Genomic DNA, 20,218 nt, shown 5'->3' on the forward strand with positions numbered 1-20,218 from the left:
GTCCTAATTAGGGGGTGGTCTGGCCTATAACTTCAGGTTTCTTAGTTTTCCAAAATTGAGGATTTTGAGTTAAAAAAAAACAAATTATAGTTGAATGGAGGGAGGGGAGGAAGAGGGATGAGGAGAGGAGGAGAGAGTAAAGCAGAGGTTGAGTTCAAAGGTAATCTTTGGGGATAATAGACTCACATGCTGAGGGAAATGGGGAGTTGGAAGAAGGTCTCAGTGAAATAATGCTGTTGCAGACAGGCAAAAAAGATGAATTTGTCATTACCTTTTAGATTGAAGACTTAGTAGTAAATGTATTTATTAAGTGTCTAACTATGGTACTTGTTAAGTGCTTACTATGAGCCAAGCATTGTTCTAAGCCCTGGAAGAGTTCAGGTCCGACCAGTCCCAGTCATTCATTCATTCATTCATTCATTCATTCATTCATTCAATCTTATTTATTGAGAACTTACTGTGTGCAGAGCACTGTACTAAGCGCTTGGAAATTAAAATTTGGCAACAAATAGAGACAATTCCTACCCAACAATAGGGTCACAATCTAGAATGGGGTGAGTCCCACATGTGACTCACACTCTTAATCTCCATTTTACAGATGAGGTAACTGAGGGCCCAAGAAGTTGTGACTTGTCCAAGGTCACACAGCAGAAATGTGGCGGAGTCAAGATTAGAACCTTCTGACTTCCAGGTCCCTGCTCTATCCACTAAGCCCTGCTGCTTCTCTAAATGTATCTAATCTATCTTGGTACTGTGCAAGGCACGATACAAAACAAGGGGGAGAATTAGACTGAGGCCCTAGTTCCCAAGGGGTTCCCAATCTAAGAATTAAGTCAGTCAAGCAATCAATAATATTAAGAATTAAATTCTTTCTTCAGAGAACCCTACTTGATTCCTGGGAGAATATGGTAACATTAGTCCACTTGATCTTTTCCCTCAAGGATCCTACAGTCTTGTGGGGGAAGCATTCATTCATTCATTCAATAGTATTTATTGAGTGCTTACTATGTGCAGAGCACTGTACTAAGCGCTTGGAATGAACAAGTCGGCAACAGATAGAGACAGTCCCTGCCGTTTGACGGGCTTACAGTCTAATCGGGGGAGACAGACAAACAAGAGCAATGGTAATAAATAGAGTCAAGGGGAAGAACATCTTGTAAAAACAATGGCAACTAAATAGAATCAAGGCGATGTACAATTGGTTAACAAAATGAATAGGGTAATGAAAATATATACAGTTGAGCAGACGAGTGCAGTGCTGAGGGGATGGGAAGGGAGAGGGGGAGGAGCAGAGGGAAATGGGGGGAAAAGAGGGTTAAGCTGCGGAGAGGTGAAGGGGGGTGGTAGAGGGAGTAGAGGAAGAAGGGGAGCTCAGTCTGGGAAGGCCTCTTTGAGGAGGTGAGTTTTAAGTAAGGTTTTGAAGAGGGGAAGAGAATTAGTTTGGTGGAGGTGAGGAGGGAGAGCGTTCCAGGACCGCGGGAGGACGTGGCCTAGGGGTCGACGGCGGGATAGGCGAGACCAAGGGACGGTGAGGAGGTGGGCAGCAGAGGAGCGGAGCGTGCAGGGTGGGCAGTAGAAAGAGAGAAGGGAGGAGAGGTAGGAAGGGGTAAGGTGATGTATAGCCTTGAAGCCTAAAGTGAGGAGTTTTTGTTTGGAGCGGAGGTTGATAGGCAACCACTGGAGGTGTTTAAGAAGGGGAGTGACATGCCCAGATCATTTCTGCAGGAAGATGAGCCGGGCAGCGGAGTGAAGAATAGACTGGAGTGGGGCGAGAGAGGAGGAAGGGAGATCAGAGAGAGGGCTGACACAGTAGTCTAGCCGGGATATAACGAGAGCCCGTAACAGTAAGGTAGCCGTTTGGGTGGAGAGGAAAGGGTGGATCTTGGCGATATTGTAAAGGTGAAACTGGCAGGTCTCGGTAACGGATAGGATGTGTGGGGTGAACGAGAGAGACGAGTCAAGGATGACACCGAGATTGCGGGCCCGAGAGACGGGAAGGATGGTCGTGCCATCCACGGTGATAGAGAAGTCTGGGAGAGGACCGGGTTTGGGAGGGAAGATGAGGAGCTCAGTCTTGCTCATGTTGAGTTTTAGGTGGCGGGCCGACATCCAGGTGGAGACGTCCCGGAGGCAGGAGGAGATGCGAGCTTGAAGGGAGGGGGAGAGGACAAGGGAGGAGATGTAGATCTGCGTGTCATCTGCGTAGAAATGGTAGTCAAAGCCGTGAGAGTGAATGAGTTCACCGAGGGAGTGAGTGTAAATGGAGAACAGAAGAGGGCCAAGAACTGACCCTTGAGGAACTCCAACAGTTAAAGGATGGGAGGGGGAGGAGGCGCCAGCGAAGGAGACCGACAATGACCGGCCAGAGAGATAAGAGGAGAACCGGGAGAGGACGGAGTCCGTGAAGCCAAGGTGAGATAAGGTATGGAGGAGGAGGGGATGGTCGACAGTGTCAGGCAGCAGAGAGGTCAAGGAAGATTAGAATGGAGTAGGAGCCATTGGATTTGGCAAGAAGGAGGTCATGGGTGACCTTAGAGAGAGCAGTCTCGGTAGAGTGGAGGGGACGGAAGCCAGATTGGAGGGGGTCTAGGAGAGAATGGGAGTTAAGGAATTCTAAGCAGCGATTGTAGACGACTTGTTCTAGGATTTTGGAAAGGAAGGGTAGTAGGGAGATAGGGTGATAACTGGAGGGGGAAGTGGGGTCAAGAGCGGGTTTTTTTTAGGATGGGGGAGACGTGGGCATGTTTGAAGGCAGAGGGGAAGGAGCCATTGGAGATTGAGTGGTTAAAAATAGAAGTTAAGGAAGGGAGGAGGGCAGGGGCGATGGTTTTAATAAGGTGAGAGGGAATGGGGTCTGAGGCACAGGTGGAGGGGGTGGCACTTGCGAGGAGGGAGGAGATCTCCTCTGAGGATACTGCAGGGAAGGATGGAAAAGTAGGGGAGAAGGTTGGTGGGGGGGAGGGGAGAGGCAGAGGGGTGACTTTGGGGAGCTCAGACCTGATCGTGTTGATTTTCGTGAGGAAATAGGTGGCAGATCATTGGGGGTGAGAGATGGGGGAGGGGGAGGAACAGGGGGCCTAAGGAGAGAGTTAAAGGTCCGGAACAATCGGCGGGGGTGACGGGCATGGGTGTCGATGAGGGAGGAGAAGAAGTTTTGCCTGGCAGAGGAGAGGGCAGAGTTAAGGCACAAAGGAAAATTTGAAGTGTGTGAGCTCGGCTTGGTGCTTGGACTTTCGCCAGGAGCGCTCGGCAGCTCGAGCATAGGAGCATAGGAGGCGGACGGAGGAGGTGATCCAGGGCTGTGGGTTAGTGGAGCGAGAGCGGCAGAGGGAAAGAGGAGCAAGAGAGTTGAGATGAGTAGAGAGGGTGGAGTTGAGAGCGGAGACCTGATCATCGAGAATGGGAAGTGAGGACAGGGCGGCAAGGTGAGGAGAGATGCTTTTGGAAAGATGGATGGGATCGAGAGAGCGGAGGTCTCTGTGGGGCATTAGCGAAGATTTGCAGGGGGAGGTAGTGTGAGAGATGAGGCAGGTGAGAAGGTTATGGTCAGAGAGAGGGATTTCAGAGTTGGTGAGTGAGGAGATAGTGCAGCGGTAGGAGATGACGAGATCGAGGATGTGACAGAGTCGGTGAGTGGGCACGGTATGGTGGAGGAGGAGGTCGGCAGAGTCGAGGAGGGATAGCAGGCGGGCGGCAGAGGAGTCATCGGGTACATCCATATGGATGTTGAAATCTCCGAGGATCAGAGTGGGCAGAGAGAAGGAGAGAAGGAAGGTGAGAAAGGGGTCTAGGTGGTTGAAGAAGTCGGAGGTGGGACCGGGAGGTCGGTAGATGACAACGACAAGTATCTGGAGGGGGTGGTAGAGGCGAATGATATGGGCTTCGAAGGAGGGGAAGGAGAGGGAGGGGGGAGGAGAGATAGTGCGGAAGCGGCAACGGAGTTAGAGGAGGAAGCCGACGCCTGCTCCCTTACCGGTGAGTCTGGGGGAGTGGGAGAAGGAGAGGCCTCCGCTGGAGAGAGCGGCGGCGGAGACCGTGTCTTCGGGAGAGAGCCACGTTTCCGAAAGGGCGAGGAGGAGGAGAGAGCGGGATAGGAAAAGGTCATGGATGAAAGGTAGCTTACCTGTAATAGAGCGGGGGTTCCAGAGGCCACACTTGAAAGTAGCTGTGGGTGCAGGGGGGGAGGGGGAAAGGGCGAGGGGAGGGGAGGGTTTGGATGGGAAGGAGGTGGCGGGGCCCTGGACGGGGAGAGGGGGATGAGGGGTAGCGGTGGGACAGGAGGACTGGGATGGGGCGTGGGTGGGGAAGGAAGAAGGGGGGAGGAGGTGAGGAGGTGGTTTGGTGGGGGGGGAGAGTAGGGGGAGGGGGAAGAGGGGTAGCGCTGGTAAAGTGGGGTTCTAGGGCAGGGGAGGGAGGGGGGAGGAGGCAGAGGAGAGAGCGGGAAAGAGCTGAGCGAGAGAGGGGAAGGGGAAGGGGAGGATAGGAAGGGGCGGGAGGGAGGAGGGGGGGAGGAGGGACATGGTGAGGCCAGAGAGGTGGGTGGCAGCACTGACAACGATAAACAGTAACAAACGAAATCGGTAATATAGCACCATGATGCAGTATGATACAATACAGTAGTGTTAATAAGCGGGCGATGACCAGGGTCGGGGGGTAGGCTCGATTAAGGGCCGACCTGATCAAACTCAAAGTCAGGCGGCTGGTTGGGCCAGAGAGGTGGGTGGCAGCACCGATGACAATAAACAATAACAAGCAAAATCGCTAATATAGCAACATGGTACAGTAAGACACAATAAAATAGTGCAAAAATGAGCCCATTGCTGGGCAGGGATTGTCTCTATTTGTTGCCAAAGTGGACTTTCCAAGCTCTCAGTACAGTGCTCTGTACAAGGTAAGCACTCAATTAATATGATTGAATGAAAATAAATTATAGACAGGAGAAAATAATAGACTAATAATAATAATGTTGGTATTTGTTAAGCACTTACTATGTGCCAAGCACTGTTCTAAGTGCTGGGGTAGACACAGGGGAATCGGGTTGTCCCACGTGAGGCTCACAGTTAATCCTCATTTTACAGATGAGGGAACTGCAGCCCAGAGAAGTTAAGTGACTTGTCCACAGTCATACCGCTGCCAAGTGGCAGAGCTGGGATTTGAATTTATGACCTCTGACTCCCAAGCCCATGCTCTTTCCACTGAGCCACGCTGCTTCTCTAGAGTAGGGTGCTGGAGGAAAGTAGGAGGGCAGGAAGTACCCAAGCAATTAAGTGGTGCACAGGTACTGAATTAGGAGCATGGGCCTTGGAATCAGAAGCACCTGTATTCTAATTCCGGCTCTGCCACTTGCCTGCTTTTGACCATGGGGAAGTCAGTTAACTTCTCTGTGTCCCAGTTACCTCATTTGTAAAATGGGGATTAAGACTGTGAGTCCCATATGGGACATGGACTGTGCCCAACCTGATTAACTTGTATCTATCCCACTGCCTGGCACATAGTGAGCACTTAACAAATACTTTCATTCATTCATCCATTTATTTAGCGCTGACTATGTGCAAAGTACTGTACTAAGCACTCTGGAGAGTACAGTATAACAACAAACAGACACGTTCTTGTCCACAATGAGCTCATAATCTAGAGGGGGAGATAGACATCAATATAAGTAAATAGGTAAATAAATAAATAACAAATACCATAAGAAATAGAAGTTGGAGGTACTGTAAGGTCGGGAGATGGGAGTCTAAGAAGGGAAGGCCTCCTGACAGAGATGTGATTTCAAAAGGACCTTAAAGATGGAGGGAGCCGGGAGGATGGGAAGGTGGTCTGCCAGATGTAAAGTGGGAGAGAGTTGCAGGCAGGGAGGGCTTGAGCAAGAGATTATGTTGGAGAGATACTCAATCGTATTTAATGAGTACTTACTACTGTAAACACTGTTCTAAGAGCTGGGAAAAGTACACTATAATAGAGTTGGCAGACATGATCCCACCCCACAAGAAGCTTACGGCCTACAGGGGTAGACATTACAGTTAAATACAACTCGGGAAAATAGGCGAGTATAAGGATATGCACATAAGTGCTGTGCATCTGGAGTGAGTATCAAAGGGCTTGAAGTACACAGCCCAGTGCATAGGTGATGCAGAGGGGATGGTAATCAGGAGAAATGAGGGCTTAGTCAGTGATTGTTTCTTATTGGAAATATGATTTTAGGAGGATTTTCAGCGTGGGGAGAGGGATGGACGGTTTGATATGAAATGGGAGAGAGTTCCAGGCCCCATAAAGGATGTGGGCAATGGGTCATTGTGGTGGAACAGATGAGATTGAAATACAGAGAGTGGGTCCGCAGTAAAGGAGCAAATGTGTGGCCTGGGTTGTAGTAAGAAATCAACAAGAAAGGGTAGGAGGGGGAGAGTTGATTAAGCTCCCTAAACCCAATGGCAAGGAGTTTTGCTTTGATGTGGCGGTAGATGGACAACCATTGAAGATTTTTTGAAAATGTGGACTGAACATTTTTTAGAAAAGTGAACCCCTCAGCGTAGTGAAGTAAGTACTGGAGTAAGGAGTTACTGGAGGGAGGGAGATGGGTGAGATCATCTCTAGCTGCCCAAGCTGTCCATTCCCAGGCCACAGCACATGGGCCGTTGGCAACCCTGTGGGTTCATCGTTTCCCACCCCTGCCCAGGCATGGCCTAGAGCCGTCCGATCCTTAGGTGCCTATCCGCTAAAGGAAGCCACTTTCCATCACTGCCACCTGACACACCTCATCACCAGGCACACAACACCGGAATCTGTTCATTCTATACACTCCCACCCTCCACCATGCTTCAATACCTAGACGAAGCCTGTAAAAAGAGGGTTTTGAAGCTGGGGGTTGCTGTCTTCTGGGGGATTTGAAGGGAATGGGTGTTCCAGTCTGGGAGAGGGCATGATCAAGGGACTATAGGTAACAGAGATAGAAGCAAGAGACAGGGAATGAGTTTGCTACTTAAAGCTGGGGATTACATAGGAATATAGAGAGAGAGCCTCAAAATGGACCTCTAAAATAATAGCTGTGATATTTATTTACTATGTGCTAAGCACTGGGGTAGATACAGGTTAATCAGGTCGATCAGGTAGAGAAGCAGCATGGCTTAGTGAGTAGAGCGCAGGCCTAGGAGTCAGGAGGATGTGGGTTAATAATAATAATAATGTTGGTATTTGTTAAGCGCTTACTATGTGCAGAGCTCTGTTCTAAGTGCTGGGGTAGACACAGGGGAATCAGGTTGTCCCACGTGGGGCTCACAGTCTTAATCCCCATTTTACAGATGAGGTAACTGAGGCACAGAGAAGTTAAGTGACTTGCCCACGGTCACACAGCTGACAAGTGGCAGAGCTGGGATTCGAACTCATGACCTCTGACTCCAAAGCCCGTGCTCTTTCCACTGAGCCACACTGCTTCTAATGATGCTCCCCCAAATGTCTGCGGAGTGACCTTGGACATGGTACTTAATTTCTCTGGGCCTCAGTTAACACATCTGTAAAATGGGGATTAAGAGTGTGAGCCTCATTTAGGCCAACCCCTGGCCCATGTCCTGCCTCTGACCTGGAATGCCCGCCCCCCTCAAATCTGAGAGTTACACTCCCCCACTTCAAAGCTTTTCAGAGACCTTCTCAGACTAGGTCCCCCCTTTCTTCTTCTCCCACTCCCTTCTGTGTTGCCCTGACTTGCTCCCCTTGTTCTTCCCCCAGCCCCACAGCACTTATGCTTATACATGTAATTCATTTATTTGTATTGATGCCTGTCTTCCCACTCTAGACTGTAAGCTTGTTGTGCGCAGGGAATGTGTCTACAGACACATATACAATTGTTGTATCTTCCCAAGTGCTTAGTACAGTGCTCTGCACACAGCAAGTGCTCAATAAATATGATTGAATGAATGAATGACAAGGAGTGTGTTCAGCCTCCTAGCGCATAGGGACAGGGCAGTGGTCAGGGTCATCCTGACCCTGCACTGCTCCCCCCTCATGGACCCCCTGGCCAGAAGGTGATGAAGTCAAAGGCCACCCATTTGGCTGCCCACCTGTCTTTGAGGGTTAGGGGTGAGGCGAACGGGAGGGATGAGCGATTCTAAGTGCAGGGGTAGATACAGGTTAATCAGGTTGGCCACAGTTCCTGTCCCACTTGGAGCTCAGTCTGAGCTGGGGAGGGGGCGGTGAAGATTTAACCCTCATCGTAATTGGGAGAATACATCTTGGAGAGAAGCCCTATCCCAGGGGAACACTTTCTGGAAGAGGAGGGATTTTAGGTAGAGAATTTGCAGAATTGAAGGGGAAAGAAGCTCCGGGTCAGAGGAAAGCAAAAGCAAGGGGCTGGAAGCAGGAGAGATGAGATCCAGGGACAGTGAGAAGGTTTTCTTGGGACGACTGTAGAGTCAAAGCTGTGAAGAAGACTTGTAAATTAGGAGAACATTGGTTTGGAACTATGTTACCAATGGTCAGGCGGCTTTTGCTTAACAAGGAGGATAATGGATAACCATCGGAGGTTAACCACATCGTGGTTGAGTCCATTTTCAGTTATTCACTCTCTCGACGTACATCATGCATACACACTGGATCCTTCCCACACAAAGACCTGAGGGAGGTCAAGTTCTTTATCTGATGCCTTGTCCTGTCATATGCTGTCGAGTTGAGATTCCATTTTTCTGTTTCATTTTAAATACCTTTTCCCCCTTTCTTTTTGCTGGCTAGTTCACTGACCTCTTTCCAAGTCCTCCTCTAATCTAATTCTCTCTGATCACCCAGGAGTCTATGAGAGTTCAGTCAGTCAATCAGTAAGTGGTATTTACCGAGTGCTAACTGTATGTAAAGCATTGTTCTAAGTGTTTGGTAAAGTGTTTGAGAAAGTACAATAACACAACTTGTCAGCAGCTGTGTGACTGTGGGCAAGTCACTTAACTTCTCTGTGCCTCAGTTCCCTCATCTGTAAAATGGGGATTAAGACTGTGAGCCTCGCATGGGACAATCTGATTACCGTGTCTACCCCAGCACTTAGAACAGTGCTCTGCACATAGTAAGTGCTTAATAAATACCAACATTATTATTACAACAGAGTTGGTAGGTGTGATCCTACCCACAAGGAGTTGACAATTATTGATGTTCATAACTGCCTCTTTGCTACTTAGATTTTTTGACACCTCAATTTTCCCAGACTCTTGGCTATTGTCTCTTAAATAAGCTGACTGAGATCACCATAGCTCACGTGAGAATTTTTCTGCCCACAATCTTTATGTGGTGATGGATCTCAGTCTCACTTTTAAATCACTCTTCTCTTCAATACTTCTGTTTCCCAGAGAATGTCCCATGTCCTGTTTTCCCAGGTTTTTTGAATTTCAGCCCACATTCCATACACAAGTCAAATTTGGAGTGATCCACCACGTAATGTGGCGCACAACATTGTGTGAAAGAGCGCTTTCCCTCAGTGCCTCCAAAGCCATGCCTCAGCCTTTCAACCCAAAGCCATTGGAACTTCAGTTTGAAAATCCCAATATACTCCCCACTAAAGGATCCATTCCATTTTGTCACTACTTTGTGAAAGGCTGTGGTACCACCACCTTTCGATGAAATCTCACAGCCACCATTTTTGAAAAGGGTAGTCAAGTTTACCATCTTTCAGAGAAGCTCTCGGTGTGACCGTATTTGAGAAAGGCAGTGAGGCCATCATCCTTGAAAGGAACCACATTGTCACAATGTTGGATAAAGGCAAGCTGTACACCAGAATTATGAAGTTCTGTCTATCATCTTTGAGCAGACCCAGGTAATCCCACCCTCTCTGCCCGGTGCCCTAAGATGATAGCTTACTTTGTTTATCATCTGAAGCCGGTCCAGCTGGCACAAAATGGATAGCATGAAGCAATTGGATTTTACACATTATGATCATAATTTCTCCTCTACCAACCAGAATAGGCAATGAATACAGGGCAAAATGATATATGGCTAAAAGTAGGATCTAAATATATATTCCATATTTAAAAATAAAACACTCTAAATAATAATGATACTTGGTAAGTGCTTACTGTGTCCAAAGCACTGTACTAAGCACTGCGGTAGATAAAGGGTAATCAGGTTGTCCCAGGTGGGGCACACTGTCTTAATCCCCATTTCTCAGATGAGGTAACTGAGATACAGAGAAGTTAAGTCAAGGTCACACAGCAGACAAGTGGTGGAGCAGGATTAGAACCCACATTCTCTGACTCCCAAGTCTGTGCTCTTTCCACTAAGCCATACTGCTTTACATTTACCCATGCAGGACAGAGTAAATCAATATAATGCAATGTATGACCATTTTTTGAATTTCTCCTTTCCCCCTTAGCACTGTGTCATTGCTGAACCTGAAGAGGCACAGACTTTTATGGAAGACTTAAATCATTTGGGTGTCACACGGAATAAAATTATGACAGCTCAATATGAATGTTATCAAAAAATTATGCAAGATCCAGCTCAGAAGACAGAAGGTATTGATGGCTATTAACCTGAAAAAATGAAAAATGTATTTAATGTTGGCTTATTATAGAATAGAGATAATATTTAACTCTATGATTTTCCATTTTTTATGTTTGGATAAAAGTAGATTTTTGGCCTTAATGTTTCTGGCCCGTTGCATATAGATTTATTTTTAAAAGTCTGATTTATCCCTTATATTCTTCCCCTCTGAGAAAACCGTGAGAAAGAATCAGCAGGATTTAGCAGCAAATTGAAAGTGAGGGTTTAAAAAAAATAGAAAGCTAAATATGACACCAAGGTTGTCGATTTCTGAGTCACAGAGGTTACTAGTGGGTTAATTGGGCAGAAGAGTACGTTTAGAAATCAAGTGAGTGTTTTGTCTTTGAACGTATTAATTTAGGGTGCAAGTGGGACATCCACGTGGAGATGTTCTGGAGCGATTGTACAGCGGGATAGAGGTTAGGGTTAGTGAGGTAGATTTAGCAGTAATCCCTATTGAGATGTTAGCTGAAACCATATAAGTCCAAGAGCTCCTCAACAGATAGAGTATAAAGCAAGAAAAGTTAAGAGCCCAGAATAGAATCTTATGGTTCATCCGCAAGTGTGAATAAGAGAAGGAAGAGCATAGGAATCAATGAATGGGACTGAGAACAAGTCATCAGTATAGTAATAGGAAAATCAGAGCCAACGGTTTACGTACAACTCTTGGATAGTTATTTTTTTTGCCTCTAGTGGGACATGAACTTGTATTGTTTCCGATCATTCTCCCACCCTGCTTCCAAAGTCCAGTATTACACATTACCAGACAGTGGACCACAGGCAATCAGTCAATCAGTCAGTTGTATTTATTGACCACTTCCTGTGTGCAGACCACTGTACTAAGGCTTGGGAGAGTTCAGTATAACAGAGTTGGTAGACATGTTCCCTGTTCCAGTTCAGAAGGATGATTGTGGTATTTATTAAGTGCTTACTGTGTAACAAGCACTCTACTAAGTGGTAGGGCAGACACAAGATGATAAGATCCCACACTAAGCAGAATATAATAATAATGAGGGTATTTGCTAAGCACTTACTAGGTGCCAAGCATTGTTCTAAGCGCAGGAGTAGATACAAGGTAATCAGGTTGTCCCTTGTGGGGCTCACAGTCTTAATCCCCATTTTACAGGTGAGGGGACTGAGGCACAGAGACGTTAAGTGACTTGCCCAAAGTCACCTAGTGATAAATGGTGGAGTCATCACCGATACTATTGGGTCTTTATAGTTTTCACTGTTATTGATCGAAAAACTCAACACTCAATCATTGGAGCTTTCGCGATATGTTTTGTGCAGTAGTATATGAGTAATGCATGATTGGAGCGTTACAAGGAGAGTTGTCAAAATGATGAATTGAGGACTCGAGGGCTTGGAAATAAAGGAAATCAGGAAATTACAAAAAGCTCCGCATTGGCCCCAGGAAATTCAGCCTTTGATCTGACACGTTCCCAATTTCAGTAATGAAAAAGCCAGTAGATAATAACATATCCAAAGAAATCAGGCAGTTAATAATTGTGGCTAAATTTTAGACTTCTAGAGAACAAAATAACATGCGACACAGCATCCAAACAACCCTTTCAAAGCAAGAAACCGTACAGCCTCTACACTTATTTGGTTGGTAATTGGTTGTCTCCAAGGGGATACTCTCTGCTAGGCAGCCTGAGGGCTGACAGACGAAACCACTAGGATGACTTTGATGAGTAGCTATGAAAATCTACTTACAGCACAAAGCCAAGCAATAGTTCCATAACACCTTACAGAGCTTCATAACTCTGGCAAGATAATTGCTTATTGAAGCCTTTTCTATAGAATACAGACCAAACTAAGAAGCATGTGGAGCAAGTGATGGGATTCTGAAGCTGAACAAGTACAAGACTGGGCATACTCCAACCACCCCTAGAAACGTTCTTTACAGCCATGTGAAAGATTGGAGGAAGAGATGTGGAAAATGGTGTCAGAATACAAATTTGATTCTTTTTCAGCTCTTTAGACAAGGATTTGTATGACCCAAGTCAAATAGTTAATAAGTAGTTCCTGTCATTACTGCAAACATGTAGAGAAAAGGAATTTATCTTGCAGTCAAGACCAGTGGTTCTCATGTGCCATTCAAAATAGCTATCCTTGGAATGGAGAAGAATTCAGTTCATGATATTCGTATCAGAAATATTTTTGTGCTGCCTGGACATACGTAAAATGGACAAATCAAGCTAAATGTCCATTTTCATATTAGCTGTTCATTTTTGATGTTCAGCAATTATATAACAGTGTAGTTAGTCGTTTTCATACCAGAGTAATAACCAAACCTCTTAAGCTGTGAGCCCTGGGTAGAACTGGGTTTTTCTGACTAATTGTCTTATATTGGTCCTAGTGCTCAGCAGAATACTTGATACCTAGTAAGGGCTTAACGATCGTAATTAATTAATAATGCTCCAGTCTCATTAATGTAGAATAACTAGGTCCAGAAGAATCCAGCTAGTCTGGAAAAAGGAGTGTAAATGGATTCTAGTATAGCAAAATGTCTTTCTAAACATAAAGTGCAGTGCAATATACCATTTCTGCAAAATTTCAATAATCTATTACTGCGCACCGAGATTTTCTCCAGCGCCTATATTGTCCCCAGAGAGATAGATCATTTTCTCTGGAGACACCACACCTATGCAGTTTTCTATTCTGTTGAACAGATTTTCAGCCTGCTGATCATCCAAGAATGGAAAAGAATCGTTGTTTTTTCTAAGGACTTTTTCTGGTGGGGTGCTATTTTAAAGCTGGCATTTTAACCATTCTACTTTAAGTGTGTTTCTTACATGCACGTATTATATTACAGCTATCAATTTGCTCATTGCCCTAAGGTGAATAATCACAAAGGACTCAATTTTATTAAGCAAAATAGAAAATAAAGAAAACAATTTTCAGAAACTAAAAAGAATCAGAAGTACAGATATATATGAGGATTGTATATATACATATCTTCTACAACAAATTAGCTTTCACTGGTCAAAGTTGTGAATTATAAAAATAAAAGCAGCCCGGTGATTATGTCTTGGGTATTCTGAATTCTGCTGAATACCATGACTCTGGAGAGTTTCTTGAGTATATGGTGCAAGATCTTCTAAAGGACAAAACTGAAGTAAAGTAATTCAGTATATAGTATATAGTTCAGTTTATAGTACAGTAGTTCTATATAATATAAAGCATTCCATCTCCTTTCTAAGACATTTAACATTCATCCATTATATCTCATCCTGGAAAAGTAAGGAAATTCATGCCATGGTAATTTATATAAACACTATTCATTGCAATCATAAACTGATCATTTTGAACACATTTATTGGAACAGTCAGATTTCAAATCTAGTCGACATTACTGACCAGATGAATTCAAACTTGTTTAATAGTGGAGGTTAAATATAGATTGAGATGCTGAGCAGAAGTTTTGAAAAATCACAACCGTCTTGATTGTTAGGTCTATATTCAAGAAAAATTCAAATGTAGCAGTCAGCCTGGAGCAGAGGGGACTTCCAGGAGAGGAAGCTACAAGAGGGGCCCTGCTATTTTTATCATTATTGTTGTATTTAAGTGCTTACTATCTGTCAAGCACTGTTTTGAATGCTGGAGTAGATAAAAGTTAAGTCAGATTGGACACAGCCCCTCTCCCACATGAGAGTCTAAGCAGGACAGGTATTGAATCCCCATTTTATAGTTGAGGGAACTGAAGAACAAAGAGGTTAAGTGACTTTCCCAAGGATACATAACCTGGATTAGAACCCAGGCCCATGCTCTTTCCACTAAGCCATGCTGCTTCCATCTGCTATTTAGTAAATGATCACCATGACTTCTTCTGGGATTATCCCACTACTTCTCCCTAACCTGGTAAATCCACCATCATGGACTCCAGGCCAGTGTGGCTCAGTTCTCCTTTGGGAGACTGTCAAACAGTGTAACTGCAGCATGAAAATAAAGGCCCAGGCCAAACTGAAGACCTATAGAGCTTTAGTGCTGTCTCAACTTCTCTGTGGCTATATATGAGACTCCCCCTGGTCACCATATCCAACTTCTTGAGCAGTTCCATCATTGTCTTAAGAGCTATATCAAACATCCAATGGCAGGATAGACTCACTCCAGCATCAACGGCCTAGTGAAAAGAGCATGGGCCTGCAAGTCAAGAGACCTGGGTTCAAGTTCCAGCTCTGCCACTTGCCTGCTGTCTGACCTTGGGCAAATCATTCATCATCTCTGTGCCTTATTTTCCTCATTTGTAAAATGGAGATTATCTCCTACTCCTTCCTACTTAGACTGTGAGCCTGGTGTGGGACCTATCTTATATCTACCCCGGTGCTTAATACAGTGCTTGGCACATTGGAAGCACTAACATATACCCCTATTGCTATTCTTATTATAAACAAAAATTGACTAATAATAAGAATAATAATATGATGAAATCATTGGACTCCTAACATTGAACACAACTGAAGAATGCATGATAGTAGAATTCCCAGCCACCTGATATATGAGGAGCTGAAATCAGGCAATCAAAAATGAGAACAATTAATGAAGGAATCCATTGGAAAATGTTTTGAGCACTTACTGTGCAGAACACTATGCCTTAGCATTTGGGAGAATACAATAGAATTAGTAGGCTCATTCCTTCCCCACAAGGAGTTTATAATCTGATGAGAGATAAAATAATAAATTTTAGCAAGGATTAATTTTTAAAGTACAAAGAAATGCATAAAAGGGCTATGGGAGGTGTGAGAATCATTCAGTGGTATTTTTTGAGTGCTTACTGTGTGCAGAGCACTGTACTAGGTGCCTGACTGTTTAAAGTGATCCAGAAGCAACTGTTGAAGGTCATATAAGTGTTGAGGGTAATACAGGGTAGGAAAATGAAAGATTAATCAGGGTAAGGCTTGCTGAAGGAGCTTGGCTTTCCAAAGGGCCTTGAATATGGGTAAAATGGATTAGCAGCTGTGAAGGTAGAGGAATTTCCAGAGAGAGCTGAGGAAGAAGTCAGAGGCAGGAGAGATGAGAACACTGCACAGTGAGGAGGTTAGCTGGAGAGGAATGAAGAATGGGAGATGGGGTGCAAGGAAAGGGTAGATAAGTAGGAAGAAAAGAGCTGATTGGGGGCCTTAAAGCCGCTGGTCAAGTGGTTATTGCAGTGAGGAATGGGCTGTCATTTGATGTTTTCAAGGAGTTCAGAATGACTTTGCAGATAAATGATCCTGGCAGCAGAATGAAGTATGGACTGGAGAAGGAAGAGACAGGAGAAGAGAAATTAGGGAGGGGGTTGATGCAGTCATCAGGTAGGGATATGTCAAATTCTTAGGCTACCATGGTGGCAGAATGGATGGGGAGGAAGGGGTGGATTCTGAAAATACTGTGGAGGAAGAACTGACAGGATTTGGTGGCAGACTTAGTGTGGGGTTTGAAAGAGATGGGGAAGTAGAGGATAATGACAAGGTTACAGGCTTGAGGACAGAGGAAATGATTTAAGACTCCAGCTAAACAAAGCCTCAAACAATGGGGCATTCCTGCTGAAAACTGGAAGGGAATTGCTGCCGATAGACCAGCATGACATATCACAATCCAGCAGCCCTTTTTTAGTAGAAGTCCCATAAAGATTGTGCGATAAGGCAATAAAAGCAAAAACCCTAACAAGTCCTGCAAACAGTCAGAATTTTAGCCCAACACAAGAAAGGTTTTATTGGTGCAGAAGGTGGTTGGAAAGAGTCTCACTCTGATCTCTTCAATGACACAGGTCACCAAGTGTGAATTTTGGTGTCTGTGTTTATATATGCTTGAGAGAATTAATGGTTGAATTGGTATGGTTTTGCCAATGCTCTGGTGATATGGTTAGCATGTTTGCAAAACATCTGTGTTGTGATGGAAAAAAAAAGATGGTTCACATCTGCAGAGAAGCAGTGTGGCTTAGTGGAAAGCACACAGGCTTGGGAGTCAGAGGACATGGCTTCTAATCCTGGTGCTGCCACTCGTCTGCTGTGTGACCTTGGGCAAGCCACCTAACTTCTCTGAGCCTTGGTTACCTCGTGTAAAATGGGGATTAACACTGTGAGCCCCACTTGGGATAACCTGATTATCTTGTATCTACCCCAACACTGAATACAGTGCTTGACACATAGAAAGCACTTAACAAATACAATAATTATTATTATTATTTGTGTGAATCTGGTTTTCCTATATAGATTCTACTAGGAATCATACAAATCATATAAAAATATATAAAATCATACCGTTTTCACGATAAGCTTCAAGGAAAACCAGAGCTGTATAAGGAACCCTGTTTGTCTGTTTCCTCCCCAGGTCCTTATTGTAACCGGACGTGGGATGGCTGGCTGTGCTGGAATGATGTTGCTGCAGGAACTGAGTCGATGCAGCACTGCCCAGATTACTTTCAAGACTTTGACCCTTCAGGTAAAAGGAGCCTAACTGCATTTTGAAGCAGAGGCCAACTTTAGGAGAAGATGTTTCATTTTTGTCCTCTCTTCTCACCCTTTTTAAAGAAAAAGTCACAAAGATCTGTGACCCAAGCGGAAACTGGTTCAGACACCCAGAGAGCAACAGAACTTGGACCAACTACACCCAATGCAATACGCACACCCATGAGAAAGTGAAGGTCAGTCACTTTTCCATGCTGCCATTTAATTGCCACGAACAACAACAAAAGACTTTTTCCTTGATGCATTTTTAGAAAATAGTCGCAGGCATGTGAAACGAGAAAACTTTGTGCTCCCTTCCTTCCCCTACCACCCTGCGAACTTCCTTGCCCCGCATCAGAAGGAGCTTTGGAAGCAGTTTTGCCAGGACCAACAATGGTCCAAGTCATTTAAGAGATTAGTTGTTTTCTCTGTTTTCTCTCAATAACAAGGTTATGGGCATTCTCCTGGTTATGCAAGGAACCATATATGAATATCTCTTGTCTATACTTTTCTGCATTCACTGGAAAGCCATATATCATAGTGTCCAATCACGAAAAATATCTTACAATAAATATTTGTTTGGTAAAAAACAAAACAAAACAAAACAAAAAACCTACAGTACAAAGTATATTGAGTTAAAATATAGATGAGTTAATTATGTTGTGGCCTACAGTCCAATTTCTTCATTGTAAAAGGAAATGCATTATATGAGCATAAAATGTCAGTGATTGCAAATACACAAAATTGTGTTCAATCATTCATATGCCATAAATAATTCACTGAATAAAAGCAGTTCAGGAACCACAAGACCACCTTCCTATATATTTTAAACATGTGATTAGCAGCAGTAAAATCTCATACGAATGTAGAATAATGTTCTAAAGACTTTTCAGAATGCAACATCATTTTCCCTGTTTTCTTGTATTACAGACAGCCTTGAATTTATTTTACTTGACTATTATTGGACATGGGCTATCTATTGCATCCCTTCTCATCTCTCTTGGAATATTCTTTTATTTCACGTAAGTACAGTTAGAATCATTTTGTTTTGCTTCAAACATTATTGTAAGTCTAGGCTCTGAATGCCAGAACCCTTTAATTATTTTGGGTTCTCGGCCTAGGAGGCTCAATCGTTATCATCATCTACATTGGTGATATTATATTCATATCACCAATATCAACATCGTCATCATCACCATTATCATTCATCTTCAAACAAAATACAGAAATCTAAAAGTAGTTCTCAATCTATATTAGTGGTTGAGAAAGAGTGAAGTATCCAGTCCCACAGGGATCAACGATGATAATATTGCTAATTACTACTAACCCAATAATAATAATAATAGTATTAATTAAGTGCTTACTGTGTGCCAAGCACTGGTCTAAGCACTAGTGTACATACAGGGTAATCAGGTTGTCCCACGTGGGGCTCACGGTCTTAATCCCCATTTTCCTATGAGGTAACTGAGGCACAGAGAAGTGAAGTGACTTGCCCAGAGTCACACAGCTGACAAGTGGCAGAGCCAGAATTAGAACCCATGACCTCTGACTCCAAGTCCGGGCTCTTTCCATTAAGCCACGCTGCTTCTTGAATTTACTGTCCTGAATTTACTAACCCAACACTTCCATTCTTTATTCATTTAAGATGACAGAAGTGTGTTTAGTCAGTTAAGGGTATTTCTGACACCACTTCTTTCCTGTACACTTAAGTTAGGAACATTTTGCAATCTCAAGAACAGTGCTATTGGGTCTAATGTTTTCTTCACTCCAATCACTCCAAAGAGCAGTTATGTACACATTTTAATGCTCTGTCACTTTTCCTACCTGCAATTTATTTCAGCGTCTGCCTCCCTCCACCATCACTACCATCATCAGTAGTATTTATTGAGTGCTTACTATGTGCCGGACACTGTACTAGGTGCTTGGGGGAGCACTGTACACAGAATTGATAGACACGTCCCTGCCCACTTGATTGAAAGCTCCTGAGGAGAAGGATTGTCCCTTTGAATTCACTTGTATCCTCTAAAAGCTTAGTTCACTGCTCTGCTCAATAAGCGCTGAATAGATACTACTAATTGATTGACTGTCAAAGAGAAAATTTCATTACCTGGTGGTAATATGATCCAATTAAATGCATTAGAGATCGTATGTTAGAAATATTCCTTCTGTACATTATCCTGGTGCCAGACAAAAATGATGGAAGTAATAGGATAATGGACCTCTTGTTATATACTGAATTTGCAGTATGGTGTACACACAAGAGTGGAATTATTTTGAATTACGTATCATTAACCACAGTCTCACCTAGTGGATTTCTCCTATGAACCTGGCAGGGGACCACAAGGTAGAGCCAGTCACTGATCCCGAAAGTGATTCATGTGTGCTTTGAACCTCCGAGAAATACAGGAAGAGAATCCTCTTGGTCTGCTGTTACCAAGAGGAGACTGGTGGCAGGGAAGGAGAGGTTACTTACTGTTTCCAATATGAAAAGGGAGGGCATTCCAAGCCAGAAGCAGGATGTAGGAGAGAGGTCAGTGGGGAGATAAAGGAAATCAAGATACAGTGGGTAGGTTGGCATTAGAGGCAGGGAATGTGTCTGTTTATTGTTATATTGTACTCTCCCAAGCACTTAGTACAGTGCTCTGCACACAGTAAGTGCTCAATAAATACACTTGAATGAATGAATGAATTAGAGGAGCAAAGTGTGTGAGCTGGATTATCGTAAGAGAGCAGCGAGGTGAGGTAGGAGGGAGGAAGGTGATTGACAGCTCTAAAGCTGATGATGTTCGATGTGGAGGTAGATGGGCAACCACTGGAGGTTCTTGAGGAATTGGGAAACAATGGACTGAACATTTCTGTAGAAAAATGACCCAGGCAGAAGAGTGAAGTATGACTGGAGTTCGGAGAGACGGGAGTCAAGGAGGTCAGTAAGTAATCAAGGCAGGATAGAGTAAGTGCTTGGATTAATGTAGTGACAGTTAGGATGGAAAGGCAAAGGTGGATTTTAGAGATGTTGTGAGGGTCTAACTGACAGGATTTAGTGATGGATTGAATATAGGGGTTGAATGAGAGAGAGGAGTCAAGGATAATGCCAATGTTACAGTCTTGCGAGAAAGGAAGAATGGTGGTGCTGTCTACAGTGATGGGAAAATCAGGGAGAGAACAGGGTTAGTGTGGGAAGATAAGGAGTTCTGTTTTGGACATGTCGAGTTTGAGGTGGCAGCAGAATATCCATGAAGAGATGTCTTGAAGGCAGAAGAAAATGTGAGACTGCAG

General features: G+C 44.2%; 1 protein-coding gene across 1 annotated transcript in view; it reads left to right on the top strand.

Moving 5' to 3' along the window:
- The window catches only part of CALCRL (calcitonin receptor like receptor), a 151,499-nt gene that overhangs the window by 89,986 nt on the left and 41,295 nt on the right, over window positions 1-20,218 (top strand). Inside the window, exons 5-8 of the mRNA XM_029072267.2 lie at window positions 10,343-10,484; window positions 16,827-16,937; window positions 17,027-17,139; window positions 17,873-17,964. Coding sequence (XP_028928100.1) covers window positions 10,343-10,484; window positions 16,827-16,937; window positions 17,027-17,139; window positions 17,873-17,964 — 458 coding nt within the window. The remainder of the gene's footprint in view (window positions 1-10,342; window positions 10,485-16,826; window positions 16,938-17,026; window positions 17,140-17,872; window positions 17,965-20,218) is intronic.

Source organism: Ornithorhynchus anatinus, chromosome 9, assembly GCF_004115215.2.
Source record: "Ornithorhynchus anatinus isolate Pmale09 chromosome 9, mOrnAna1.pri.v4, whole genome shotgun sequence".
Classification (NCBI taxonomy): Eukaryota; Metazoa; Chordata; class Mammalia; order Monotremata; family Ornithorhynchidae; genus Ornithorhynchus; species Ornithorhynchus anatinus.